The 14857-nt window shown below is 36.7% G+C and overlaps 1 protein-coding gene across 2 annotated transcripts in view; it reads right to left on the bottom strand.

The window, feature by feature from the left end:
• The window catches only part of BRMS1L (BRMS1 like transcriptional repressor), a 42866-nt gene that overhangs the window by 11462 nt on the left and 16547 nt on the right, over window positions 1-14857 (bottom strand). For both annotated transcript variants that reach the window (XM_043490218.1, XM_043490219.1), the window contains exons 5-6: window positions 1642-1738; window positions 527-610 (exon numbers count right to left, since the gene is read on the bottom strand). In XM_043490218.1, coding sequence (XP_043346153.1) covers window positions 527-610; window positions 1642-1738 — 181 coding nt within the window. The remainder of the gene's footprint in view (window positions 1-526; window positions 611-1641; window positions 1739-14857) is intronic.

Raw genomic sequence — 14857 nt, forward strand, 5'->3', positions numbered from 1 at the left:
TGTTCTAGTACTTCAGATATTATAACTATATTCTCTTAATCCTATGGTGTCTCTGACAGTAAGATACACCAACAACCTAATCACTATTTTGAGGTGGGTGAGGGGAAAGCAGGAGCCAGCGGAGGGCACCATAGGGAATGCCAAGATTGAATGTATACATTAATTTAATTTAAAGACATACCAGTTTCAGAAACATTAAAAATGTTAAAAAGTACACATGAGAATTAACCAATCATGCTATATAATAAACAACTGCTTCATTTCAAAGCCCTTGTGATCTACAAAGCCATATTAATTTTCAAAGTTGAGATCATGGCTAAATTTCTTATCCTCTCTACCTCGCTTAATCTAAACTATACCCTTCTGCTTTCAATCATTTTTAAAAATCATCTTTTCTTATTACAGGATTATGCAAATAAAGACAATGTATACTAATAAAAGTTACAAAGATATGCACAGTGCAAAAAAGTACATTAAAACAACAACAAAAAATTTTTAAAAAAACAGAAAATTTGAAAAAGGATATCTGACACAACAACTGGCTTCTTTTTGTCAGGACTGAAAGGATCCTTCCTCTTTTTTCTTGACTGAAGCTCATCGTTCCACAGCTCTGGCAAGTAAATAAAAATTAAGTATTATCTGACTTCTTGAGATCAAAGGGAAAAAAAGACTATAATTTCATAGTAGCAAAACTGCATTGGCGGCTATGTTTATATGATATAAATATGGGTATATGCTGTATATATATATGACTAGATATAATTTCATGAGCAGCTATATATTCATGAATTTTCCTCTGCTTTCATTAGAGCAAAATTCAATTTGGCACTTAATGCCTAGTAACTGATGAACATAAATGTCAGGCACTTAAATATTCATCACGAGTGGTCTCAACTAATCTTCGAAGCTACCTCTCAGGCAGACAGTTTCATTACTTCAATCATACGAAGAGACTGACTCAGAAAAGCTAAAACAACTGTCACCCATGGTCACCCAACTAATGGAACAGTGGCACGGGAGCCTGCCTTCTCCATACTGGAGAAACAGAATTTATAACAAGTAACATAGTACACATGCAAGAATCATAGGATAACCCAGGAAATCTTCCAAGGTGTAGAAAGCCTTTCCCTGAAAAAGCCAATTTCACTTTGGCCTAATCTCATTGTTAATAAATATTTCCCTTTTTTGAGACAAAAATCTGCCTCCTTATAGTATCCATCCTTTTGTCCTAGTTTGTGTAGGACCAAGAGAAAAGGCTTCTGCTCCTTCTTCCACGTGACAATCTTTCAAGACTTAAGAGGAAAGAATATATACTGTAGCTGTCTTCCAATACTAACTACTCTTCTGTTGTACTAATATTCTTAACTAGTCTTACAGTACATTATTCTTATGCCTGTTGTTCTGCCGCACTTCTATTTTATTCCTTTTCATGTGCTTCATTTTCTACATCTTTCTGAAGTATGAGTCCAAATTAAAGCAACACTCACAATCACAGCAAATTCTTTAGCAGTCTTCCTCCTTGCCCTCTCTTTAGGACACCTGATTTATATACCGTTTGTATAGGAGGCGAGATGTGATGAGACACCTCAGGAAACCAGAGGTTCAGTGTCACTTACACCTGAGTCACAGCCTTCCCTTTACCTGAGGTAATATCGATGCTGTGCCGGTCCTCTTCAAGCCTTCTGATCTTCTCCTCCAGCTCACTCTGTACTGTATCATACAACAAAAGCTTTTCACTCTGGGATAAAAAAAAAAACAGATCACACATAAGTAGGAAGAAAAGAATCGTTCCATATTTAACTAACAGTATCAAATAACTCACTCTTCAAGTATTTTAACATATGGTGCTTTTGTTGAAATTCAACTTAAAAATTTTAATGATGAAATGTCAAATATATGAATGAACTAAGACTAGAAAGTAAAGAATCTAAGTATACAGTGAACTACACACAATTAAATTGTTTAAGAACATCTAAATCTTAAAAAAAAAGAACATCTAAATCTGCATGTGATAAAGAGGCAAATATTTACTTCATAAAAAACTCATAGTGAGCTCCTGTAGCCCCTTTTAAATACAGGCAGGTCCCCTGTCAGCACAATGGAGAGCCTGTCCTGTAAAATGCATCATTGTAAAACAAACTATTTTTTCTCCTATCAGAACAATTCCTCACTAATATGTCAATCATATTAAAAGAGATTAATATATCATCAAAAGAAAAAATTCAAGTATAAATTTTATAATTATTTAAACAATTCAATTAAAGATAAAATTGTAAAATTACAAGCTAATTATATCCCAATCTTTCCACAAAACTATAGAAATACTGAGCCACTGGCTAAGAGACAAGACTATTTACTAGTAAATCAGACTAGAATCCAGGTCTACTTGTTCTAGCCCATTGTTTTTTTAATTATAAAATACTGTATCCTTTATTTTAAAAGCTACAAGATGAGCATCAATGTGTGTGTATGTGTGTGTGTGTGTGCACTCAGTAGTGTCCAACTCTATGTGACCCCATGGACTGTAGTCCATCAGGCTCCTCTGTTCATGGAATTTTCTAAGCAAGAATACTGGAGTGGGTTGCCATTTCCCACTATAATTTTATATGATAAATTACACATAGATTTATAATCTAAAAGGCTGTGACAGATTGCCACCCACCTACCACATGCATATCTCTAGTAAAGACAATAGCCTATTGGGATATAGCTAGATATGACTGTCTCACAGTAGCTACTGGAATACAGTTTGTTATGATTTCTTGTGGAAGGCATAAGTCATGCCCATTTTCAGCATTCCCAGTGTCAATCATGAAGTCTTCTCTTTTGGGGTTTGAAATTTAGAGTCTACATATGCTTGAAGGTTCTCCCAAGTGGTAGAGAAAAGATGGTTTCTGTAAATTTGAAGCAATCTTGGAGGTAGAGAGAAAGCAGAGCTGAAGAAGGCTAAAACTAGATCTCCTTTAAAAAATTATCTCATTACATGTTACTCTCTATGCTAACTTCTTTTTACTTACTCCTCTGCTTTTGGTAAAATTTTATTGAATAGTTTAGCATTATCTACATTGTACTACAAGAATTGGGAACTGTTACATAGCAGATAAGAAGCAAGAACAGGCTGCAGCCACAGTCAAGATTGTGTGATGGCTATGAATAGAACCAGATTCTCCAACCAAAGAGGACTCTGAAAGCTAAGCAGAAGTGATAAAGACTTTGCTTTCAAGAATATTTCAATGAAAAATATTTTTGTAAAAATTACCATTAAAAAAAAGAATATGGACTTTAAGCTGTTAAATTCTCTTTGTATTCCATCGATATATTTGTCCTAGGCCAAGCAGAAATTCTGAAATAAACCTACCAGTCATTGTTTACAATTAAAAAAAAAAAAAAGGTACAATGGGACTGAAATGTTTGAAGTTTTGAAGGCATCTCTAAAAAATATTCAATATCACTGATGAACATAGATGCAAAAATCCTTAACAAAATTCTAGCAAACAGAATCCAACAACATATTAAAAAAATCATACACCATGACCAAGTGGGCTTTATCCCAGGAATGCAAGGATTCTTTAATATCCGCAAATCAATCAATGTAATACACCACATTAACAAATTGAAAGATAAAAACCATATGATTATCTCAATAGATGCAGAGAAAGCCTTTGACAAAAATCACATCATTATGATTAAAACTCTCCAAAAGCAGGAATAGAAGGAACATACCTCAACATAATAAAAGCTATATATGACAAACCCACAGCAAGCATCACCCTCAATGGTGAAAATTGAAAGCATTTCCCCTGAAATCAGGAACAAGACAAGGGTGCCCACTCTCACCACTACTATTCAACATAGTGTTGGAAGTTCCTGGCCACAGCAATCAGAGCAGAAAAAGAAGTAAAAGGAATCCAGATAGGAAAAGAAGAAGTGAAACTCTCACTGTTTGCAGATGACATGATCCTCTACATAGAAAACCCTAAAGACTCTACCAGAAAATTACTAGAGCTAATCAATGAATATAGTAAAGTTGCAGGATATAAAATTAACACACAGAAATCCCTTGCATTCCTATATACTAACAATGAAAAAACAGAAAGAGAAATTAAGGAAACAATACCATTCACCATTGCAACAAAAAGAATAAAATACTTAGGAGTATATCTACCTAAAGAAACAAAGGACCTATACATAGAAAACTATAAAACACTGATGAAAGAAATCAAAGAGGACACAAACAGATGGAGAAACATACCGTGTTCATGGATTGGAAGAATCAATATTGTCAAAATGGCTATTCTACCCAAAGCAGTCTATAGATTCAATGCAATCCCTATCAAGCTACCAACGGTATTTTTCACAGAACTAGACCAAAGAATTTCACAATTTGTATGGAAATATAGGTATACTTTAAATTACACAAATAGAAGTGTCTTGACTCTATCCTCATTATTCTTTGTTCTTCTCTCCCTTATCCCCAGCCCCTCAACAGCCTTCCATGAGAAGGAAAGAAAGTCATAAATGAAGCAAGTAAAAAGCCATCCAGAAAAGAAAGAGGCATTCAAACTCCCTTGCTCTGGTGCCTCTAGAGCCTTCTATACTCAATAGGTAATTTAGCTTTTTTAAAGTATTACTAATTATAACTACATATTTGGCTTCAAAATCCCACCCCCCTCCAATCTTCACACGTATACTTAGTGAACCTGCTCACTGACCCCTTTCACCAACTGAGACCATGCTCGTACTCATCAGGGCCATGTTAGGGAGTGCCAGGAAAGTGGCTCCAAGGTTCCATGTTTGCACTGGTCTCCCTCTGGCCTGGGTTCAGAACCAACTGCCTGTTGGCAGTTCCCTGACTAAGGCATCTCACAGTTTTGAACCTGAACTAGCGTCTTGGGAGACTTTCAAGGACTAGCATTACCAGAGAAAGAACAAAACATATTAATAAGGCTCCAGTCTTTTTTTTTTTTTAAGTATGCTGCATTAGAATAAAAAGATAAGCAGAATAGGATTTAAAAGCCAAGAAACAGACTCCGGTTGTGGAAAATGTTACAAAAAGGTGACTTTTCAAATCATTTGAAAACCAGATGATAATAAATGACAAGAAAAAAATGAGTTTAACTGTACAGAGAAAAAAAAGTTGGCTTAAAACTCAACATTCAGAAAACTAAGATCATAGCATCCATCCCCATCATTTCATAGCAAATAGATGGTGAAACAATGGAAACAGTGAGAGACTTTACTTTTCGGGGCTCCAAAATCACTGCAGATGGTGACTGCAGCCATGAAATTAAAAGACACTCCTTGGAAGAAAAGTTATGACCAACCTAGACAGCTTATTAAAAAGCAGAGACATTACTTTGCCAACAAAGGTCTATCTAGTCAAAGCTATGGTTTTTGCAGTTTTTGCAGTCATGTATGGATATGAGAGCTGGACCATAAAGAAAGCTGAAGAATTGATGCTTCTGAACTGTGGTGCTGGAGAAGACTCTTGAGAGTCCCTTGGAGATCCAACCACTCCATCCTAAAGGAAATCAGTCCTGAATATTCATTGGAAGGACTGATGTTGAAGCTGAAACTCCAATCCTTTGGCCACCTGATGCGAAAAACTGACTCACTGGAAAAGACCCTGATGCTGGGAAAGATTGAAGGCAGGAGAAGGGAACAACAGAGGATGAGATGGTTGGATGGCATCACCGACTCAATGAACATGAATTTGAGCAAGCACTGGGAGTTGGTGATGGACAGGGAGGCCTGGCGTGCTGCAGTCCATGTGGTCACAAAGAGTCAGACACGACTGAGTGACTGAACTGAACTGATGCAGAGAAAAAATTCTATAACATGAGGTTCTTTGCCTTATGTTATACAAAAAAATTAATGGACTAAACAAATTTATAAAATGAAATTTAAAGGAAGTATATTGGGATGAAGAAAGCTTTTCAAAGCCCAAAAATCTGAAGGACAAGTTTTTTTTTTTACAAGTTATGTTTTAAAAAACTTATTTGTGCACACAGAAATTAAAGACACATTAAAAAGCAAACAAAGGTAAGAAGAAAGCAATAAAAAATATCTGCAACATGACAAAGCCTTAAAACCATCAGATGAAACTAAACAAGCATAGATAAATCAGTAAGAAAAGTCTAAATACTGTCCATACTCACTACCAAAAACAGCCAAAAGAGACAGAGACAAATATAAGGGCAAATTAAATGTGCAGTATGTAATACTATTCTTCACTTGGCAAAGTTGTTTTATTCTTTTCAATTATAATAAACAACGCCTACCAGAAAAATAAATGACCCAATCAAAAAATGGGCCAAAGAACTAAACAGACATTTCTCCAAAGAAGACATACAGATGGCTAACAAACACATGAAAAGATGCTCAACATCACTCATTATCAGAGAAATGCAAATCAAAACCACAATGAGGTACCATCTCACGCCAGTCAGAATGGCTGCTATCAAAATGTCTACAAACAATAAATGCTGGAGAGGGTGTGGAGAAAAGGGAACCCTCTTACACTGTCAGTGGGAATGCAAACTAGCACAGCCACTATGGAGAACAGTGTGGAGATTCCTTAAAAAACTGAAAATAGAACTGCCATACGACCCAGCAATCCTACTGTGGGGCATGCACACTGAGGACACCAGAATTGAAAGAGACACGTGTACCCCAATGTTCATCGCAGCACTGTTTATAATAGCCAGGACATGGAAGCAACCTAGATGTCCATCAGCAGATGAATGGATAAGAAAGGTGTGCTACATATACACAGCAGAATATTACTCAGCTATTAAGACGAATGCATTTGAATCAGTTCCAATGAGGTGGATGAAACTGGAGCCAATTATACAGAGTGAAGTAAGTCAGAAAGAAAAACACCAATACAGTATTTATTAACAGATATATATATGGAATTTAGAAAGATGGTAACAACAACTCTATATGTAAAACAGCAAAAGAGACATAGATATACAGAACAGGCTTTTGGACTCTATGGGAGAAGATGAGGGTGGGATGATTTGCGAGAATAGCATTGAAACATGTATATTACCATGTGTAGAATGGATCACCAGTCCAAGTTTGATGCATGAGACAGGGTGCTCAAAGCCGGTGCGCTGGGACAACCCAGAGGGATGGGGTGGGGAGGGAGGTGGGGGGGGGGGGTTCAGGACGGGGGACACACGTATACCCGTAGCTGATTCATGTCAATGTATGGCAAAAACCACCACAATATTGTAAAGTAATTAGCCTCCAATTAAAATAAATTAATCAATTTAAAATAAATAAATAAACAATGCCAACTGATACAGAGAATACAAACCAACTCAACAATTTAGAAAGTAACTTACAAGTAAGTTTTAAGGACTTTACTGACTATATCCTTTGATCTAGTAATTACGCTGAGGATTCCATCCTAAAGAAGTAACAACCTTGGCCAATGTTGCATGGAAAAGGATGCCCACAACAGCAATACTTATAATGCATAAAACCACGAACAAAGTAAAATCCAGTAACAGAGTATTGGCTACAGAAATTATTGTACTACTCTGCAGATAACAAACATTCAGAATTCAAAAAGTAGGGGAAAACTGCTACAGTAAAATTACAAATGAATCGAGATCATAAACTCTCTCTTCCCGAAGACATAATGAAGTAAACAGAAAACACGTACAAAATAAATCAACAAACTACACTTATAGTTATCAAAGGAAGGAGCACAATGCCATGCCATAACCTCTGAACATGATAAATAAACTGAGACAGAACCCCAAGATCTGCATTATGTACACTATACACACGCAGGCACTCTGTAAAGAAAGAATTTGAGAGGGGGGAATATTCGAAAAATATTTGCCTTATGTTATACAAAAAAATTAATGGACTAAACAAATTTATAAAATGAAATTTAAAGGAAGTATATTGGGATGAAGAAAGCTTTTCAAAGCCCAAAAATCTGGAGGATAAGTTATGTTTTTTTTTTAACAAGTTATGTTTTAAAAAACTATTTGTGCACACAGAAATTAAAGACACATTAAAAAGCAAGCAAAGGTTGCTTGCAAAGTATGCTTGCAAAGCATACTTCCAAATCTAGAAAGAAATGAAGAAGGGTCTGGAAAGGGGAAAACCCATGGGAAGCCCCAAAGAGAGAAAGGCTCACCAGTGAGAAGAAAACTCCTAGAGCTCAGCAGCTGACAAGCTCTGCACACAGGCAGATTTTATTGACTCACTCCTAGATACGTATGATGGCCAAAGGTGGCCAGTTGTTTGTGAAAAGCATCAAAACGAAAGACACGGAGACAAATGAACAGAAAAGAAGTATAAAGAAACAGAAACAAGTCAAGATACAGAGAAGTTCAAAACAACTGCATTTAATACCCATAAAGGGATGAGATCACACCCATGAGAAAAGAATAGGAGTTGGAAAAAATATAAAACATGGGCAATCAGAGGACATAAGAGCTCCTGGAAATTAAATACAGAATGGAAATAAAATATTTAGTAGAAGGATTGGAAAAGAAAGTTGAATATACTCTTAAAAAGAATAAAATAAGAATGAAGGGAGGAGGTGGAGGGAAGCACAATAAAAATATAATATGTAAGATTTACATAATATGTAATAATGTAATATATATATGAAATATAAGAAAATTCAAGGATCAATCTTGGAGGTTCAGCAATTAACCAATAAGAGTTCCAAAATGAGAAAACAGAAAATAATGGAGAAGAAACAATATAAGAAACTTCTCAGAATAAAAGATATGTTTCCTGATATAAATGTTCCTCTGAGTATTCACATGAATGAAAAGAGACGCACATATCACTTTGCTGTTCCATAGCATCAAGGATAAAGAAAACATCTTACAGCTATTCAGGAAGAAAACAGGTCATGTACAGCGGATCAGGATTCACAATGATAACAGGCTTCTCAAAGCAATACTGGAAGCTAGAAAACAATGGAAAACTGCCTTCAAAATTCTGAGGAAACATCATTACTTACCATCTAGAATTCCATACTCTGAAAGGTGAGTTAAAAGATGGTTCCAGACATGAAAGATGTAAGGGTTTTAAAACATGTCCAATAAATCTTTGACATGCCTCCCTCAAAAGGTAGACCCTAATTCCAGTCCCCTTGAAAGTGAGCAGGACTTAATGACTCATCTGTAATGAACAGAATGTGGAAGAAATCTAGGTTATTAAAAACACTGTCACTTCTGTCTTGCTCTTGTGAACCATTCACTCTGGGAGAAGCTAGTCACAAGGTCATGGGAGCCCTCAGTCAGCCTGTGGAGAGGCCTATGGGAATAAGGCTTCCAACCAACAACCAGCAACAACCTGCCAGTCTTTAAGTCACCGTAGAAGCAGTTCCTGCAGTCCCAGTCAAGCCTTCAAACAGCTGCTTCCCTGGCTGACCTCTTCACTGCAATTTCATGTGATTCCCTGAGCCAGAACCACCCAGCTAATGCTCCCAAATTCCTGACCATAGAGACTGCAAAATAAAATGCTGATTACTGTTACAAGTGACTAAATTTTGGAGTAATTTATTATAAAGCAATAGATAACCAACACAAGAAATCTCAAACAACTAACTTCTATACACTTTTTCCCCAAGAAGCTACTCAACAAAACTGAAAAAAAGAAAACAAGACTATAGTAGGGAAAGAAGTTAAAGGGAATTACTTTACTTGTGAAGAGATACCCATGAAGACAGAGAAGCAGCTGGCATAGAAAGTATCTGAAGGATGGAGCAGAAAGGAACAGGGTCTAGGGATGGAAGACTTGCTCCCAGGATGGAGAACTCCAGAAGGAAATGGGTCTCATGGATTACCTGACACATCTGGCCATGTGGAAAATGGCACTGCGGGTTTTCATAAATCTGCTGGAGTCTCTGGGGAGAACTGATAAATAAGAAAAACTAACAATAAAAGAAGCAATTAATTCCAAGGCAAAAAAAAAAAAAATAGTTGTACAAGAAGGGAAGTTTGAGCAAAGCATAACTCTGAGATCAGTAAAAAATAGTTATTGTTACAACAAAAACAAAAATTGTGACATAACAATATTAGAAGAATGAGATGAGGGAAACTATTATGGAATCCTCAGCTTTCAAAAGGTACCATCCAAAACTGATATTATTTAGAAATGAGGCTAAACTCCAGAAGCAGTAGATAAAAGATTTAGATAGACAATTGCTGCTTGCATGTACAACACAGAGATGGGAGTGGAGACTGCTGTTTTGCATTATAAGCCTGTGCTTTCAGAAATATGTATACACATTACCCAGTAAAAGCAGATTTTTAAGAGTATTTAGGGAGGGGGAAACTGGTTGAAGGCCGTCAAAAGGTACAAACTTCCAGTTATAAAATAAACAAGTACAACATGATTAATATAATTAACACCACTGTGTGTTATATACGAAAGTTGTTAAGAGTAAATCCTAAGAGTTTTCATCACAAGGAAAATTTATTTTTCTATCTTTTAATTTTGTATCTATATGAGATGATGGATGCCCATTAAATTTATATCATGATGCTTGTAAATTAAATCACTATGATGCACACTTTAAACTTACACAGTGCTATATGTCAATTACATCTTCATAAAACTAGAAGAAAAAGAATTTTTTTTATTGAAGGATAATTGCTTTACAGAATTTTGTTGTTTTCTGTCAAACCTCAACATGAAACAGCCACAGGTATACATCTATCCCCTCCCTTTTGAACCTCCCTCCCATCTCCCTCCCCATCCCACCCCTCTAGGTTGATACAGAGCCCCTGTTTGAGTTTCCTGAGCCATACAGCAACTTCCCGTTGGCTACCTACTTTACATATAGTAATGTAAATTTCCATGTTACTCTTTCCATACATCTCACCCTCTCCTCCCGTCTCCCCATGTCCATAAGTCTACTCTCTCTGTCTGTTTCTCCACTGCTGCCCTGTAAATAAATTCTTCAGTACCATTTTTCTAGTTTCTATATGTGCATTAGAATATGATATTTATCTTTCTCTCTCTGACTCACTGCACTCTGTATAATAGGTTTTTGGTTCATCCACATCATCGGAAGTGACTCACATGTTCCTTTTTATGGCTGGGTAACATTCCATTGTGTATATGTACCACAACTTATTTTTCCATTCATCTGTCAATGGACATCTAGGTTGCTTCCATGTTCTAGCTATTATAAATGTGCTGCTATAAACAATGGAATATATGTGTCTATTTCAGTTTTGAATATGCCTAGGAGTGGGATTGCTGGGTCATATGTTGGTTTTATTCTGGTTTTATTCCTAGTTTTTTAAGGAATCTCCATACCGTCTTCCATAGTGGCTGTATCAATTTACATTCCCACCAACAGTGCAAAAGCGTTCCCTTTTCTCCACACCCTCTCCAGAATTTATTGTCTGTAGCCTTTTTGATGGAGGGCCATTCTGACCCGTGTGAAACAGGACCTCATTGGAGTTTTGATTTGCATTTCTCTAATAATGAGCGATGTTGAGCATCTTTTCATGTGTTTGTTAGCTGTCTGCATGTTTTCTTTGGAGAAATGACTGTTTAGGCCTTTTTCCCACTTTTTGACTAGGCTGTGTTTTTCCGGCATTGAGTTGTATGAGCTGCTTGTATATTTTGGAAATTAATCTTTGTCAGTTGTTTCATTTGCTATTATTTTCTCCCATTCTGAGGGTTGTCTTTTCACTTTGCTTATAGTCTCCTTTGCTGTGCAAAAGCTTTTAAGTTTAGTTAGGTCCCACTTATTTACTTTTGTTTTTATTTCCGTTACTCTAGGAGGTGGGTCATAGAGGATCTTGCTTTTATGTCATCGAGTGTTCTGCCTATGTTTTCCTCTAAAGTTTTATAGTTTCTTGCCTTACATTTAGCTCTTTAATCAGTATGAGTTTATCTTTGTGTATGGTGTTAGGAAGTGTTCTAATTTCACTCTTTTGCATGCAGCTCTCCGGTTTTCCCAGCACCATTTATCGAAGAGGCTGTCTTTGCCCCATTGTATATTCTTGCCTCCTTTGTCAAAAGTAAGGTACCCATAGGTGCCTGGCTTTCTTTCTGGGCTTTCTATCTTGTTCCATTGGTCTATATTTCAGTTTTTATACCAGTAACACACTATCTTGATGACTGTAGCTTTGTAGTATAATCTGAAGTTAGGAAGGTTGATTTCTCCAGCTCCATTCTTCTTTCTCAAGACTGCTTTGGCTATTGAGGGTCCGTTCTGTTTCCATATGAATTGTGAAATTTTTTGTTCTAGTTCTGTGAAAAAATGCTACTGGTAATTTGATAGGGATCACATTGAATCTGTAGATTGCATTTGGTAGTATAATCATTTTCATAATATTGATTCTTCCTACCCAGGAACATGGAATATCTCTCCAGCTTTTTATGTCATCTTTGATTTCCTTCATTAGTGTCTTATAATTTTCTGTGTACAGTTCTTTTGTCTTTTTAGGTAAGTTTATTCCTAGATATTTAATTCCTTTTGTTGCAATGGTGAATGGGATTGATTCCTTAATTTCTCTGATTTTTGTTAGTATATAGAAATGAAAGTGATTTCTGCATATTGATTTTGTATCCTGCAACTTTGCTGAATTCACTGATTAGCTCTAGTAATTTTCGGATACTACCTTAAGGGTTTTCTATGTACAGTACCATGTCATCTGCAAACAGTGAGAGGTTTACTTCTTTTCTGATCTGGATTCCTTTTATTTCTTTTTCTTATCTGATTGTTGTAGCTAGGACTTCCAGAACTATGTTCAATAACAGTGGTGAAAGTGGACACCCTTGTCTTGTTCCTGATCTCAGGCGGAATGCTTTCAGTTTTTCACCATTCAGAATAATGTTTGCTGTAGGCTTACCATATAAGGCTTTTACTATGTTGAGGTAGGTTCCTCCTATGCCCACTTTTTGAAGAGTTTTAATCATAAATGGGTGCTGGGTTTTGTCAAAGGCTTTTTCTGCATCTATTGAGATTATCATATGGTTTTTATTCTTTCAATTTGTTAATATGGTGTATCACATTGATTGATTTTCATATATTGAAGAATCCTTGCATCCCTGGAATAAACCCAATTTGATCATGGTGTATGAGCTTTTTGATGTGTTGCTGAATTCTGTTTGCTAAAACTTTTTGAGGATTTTTGCATCTATGTTCATCAGTGATATTGGCCTGTAGTTTTCTTTTTATTGTGTTGTCTTTGCCTGGTTTTGGTATCAGGGTGATGGTGGCCTTGTAGAATGAGTTTGGAGGTGTTCTTTCCTCTGCAATTTTTTGAAAGAGTTTTAGAAGGATAGGCATTAGTTCTTCTCTAAATGTTTGACAGAATTCTCCCATGAAGGCTTCTGGTCCTGGGCTTTTGTTCTTTGGGAGATTTTTGATCACAGCTTCAATTTCAGTGCTTGTAATTGGGTTGTTCATAATTTCTTTCTCGTTCAGTCTTGGAAAATTGAACTTTTTAAAGAATCTGTCCATTTGTTCCAGGTTATCCCTTTTATTGTCATATAGTTGCTCATAATAGTCTCTTATTTCTGTACTGTTTGTTGTAATGTCTCCTTTTTCATTTCTAATTTTGTTGATTTGATTCTTATCTTTTTTTTTCTTGATGAGTCTGGCTAAAGGTTTGTCAATTTTGTTTATCTTCTCAAAGAACCACCTTTTAGTTTTATTAATCTTCCCCACTGTTTCTTTCATTTCTTTTTCATTTATTTCTGCTTGGATCTTTATGATTTCTTTGCCTCTACTAATTTTGGGGGGTTTTTGGTTCTTCTTTTTCCAGGCTTCCAGGTTGAATTCTTCCTTCCCTTTGGTTTCTGCCCACCTAAGGTTGGTCCCAGTGGTTTGTGTAAGCTTCATATAAGGTGAGATTTGTGCTCTGTGTTTGCTTGCTTTTCCTCGGCTGGGCAAGGCTGGATGAGGTGGTACTCCTGTCTACTGATGATTTGGTTTATATTTTTGTTTTGTTTGTTGTTTAGATGAGGCATTCTGCACAGGGTGCTACTGGTGTTGGGTGATGCAGGGTCTTGTATTCCAGAGATTTCCTTTGTGTGAGTTCTCACTATTTGATACCACCTAAGGTTACCCTGGCGTGCTGCTATTCATGGGGTCACAAAGAGTTGGACACAACTGAGCAACTGAACTGAACTGAACTGAAGGTTAGTTCTCTGGTAGCATAGGGTCTTAGAGGCAGTGCTCCCACTCCAAAGGCTCATGGCTTGATCTCTTAAAGTGCTAAGGAGTGTGGCTTGATCTTGCACATACTATTCTGCATCCCTTTCTGAGCTTTAAGTGAATAACTCTGTATTGTTCTGGGTTCCAAAGCTGAGACCTCATCAGAGCAGTGAATGAGCCAGTGGTTTCCTGAATGTTCACTCAGTTTTGAACTGAGTTGGAAGATGTCGAGTTTCTGAAGAGATTATAGACCTATCTCATGCAGGGCTGGGTTTGTCATTAATGAATCCCTACAAACAAAATCTGAGTCTGTCAACTAGTAGAAGTTTGTCTGTTCCTTTTCTCAACTGCCAAGCACTGAGGGCAGCCAGGTCACTGTAGGGAATCTTGAAGGAAAGAACCTCAGGACAAATGGTCCCAGCAGCTGCTAGGGTCTTGTCCCAATATTCCTTGATCAGGATCAGCTAGCCACAAGCAGCAGGCTCCTGGCTAGCTAAGCCAAATTGATACTGAGTCCAAGCTTGATCTGCTCACTGCATAACAGGCCAATGAATCTAAGAGACAAGGGGCTGAGGCCAGAAAGAGGCTTTTTTGGGGGGCCAGCTGATCAAGAAGATGGCAGGCTTGTGCCTTAAAAGAACCATCTAATTTTTAAAAATAAACAATAAAACACAAAATGACCCTTTAAAA

Source organism: Cervus canadensis, chromosome 17 (genome assembly GCF_019320065.1).
Source record: "Cervus canadensis isolate Bull #8, Minnesota chromosome 17, ASM1932006v1, whole genome shotgun sequence".
NCBI classification, from domain to species: Eukaryota; Metazoa; Chordata; class Mammalia; order Artiodactyla; family Cervidae; genus Cervus; species Cervus canadensis.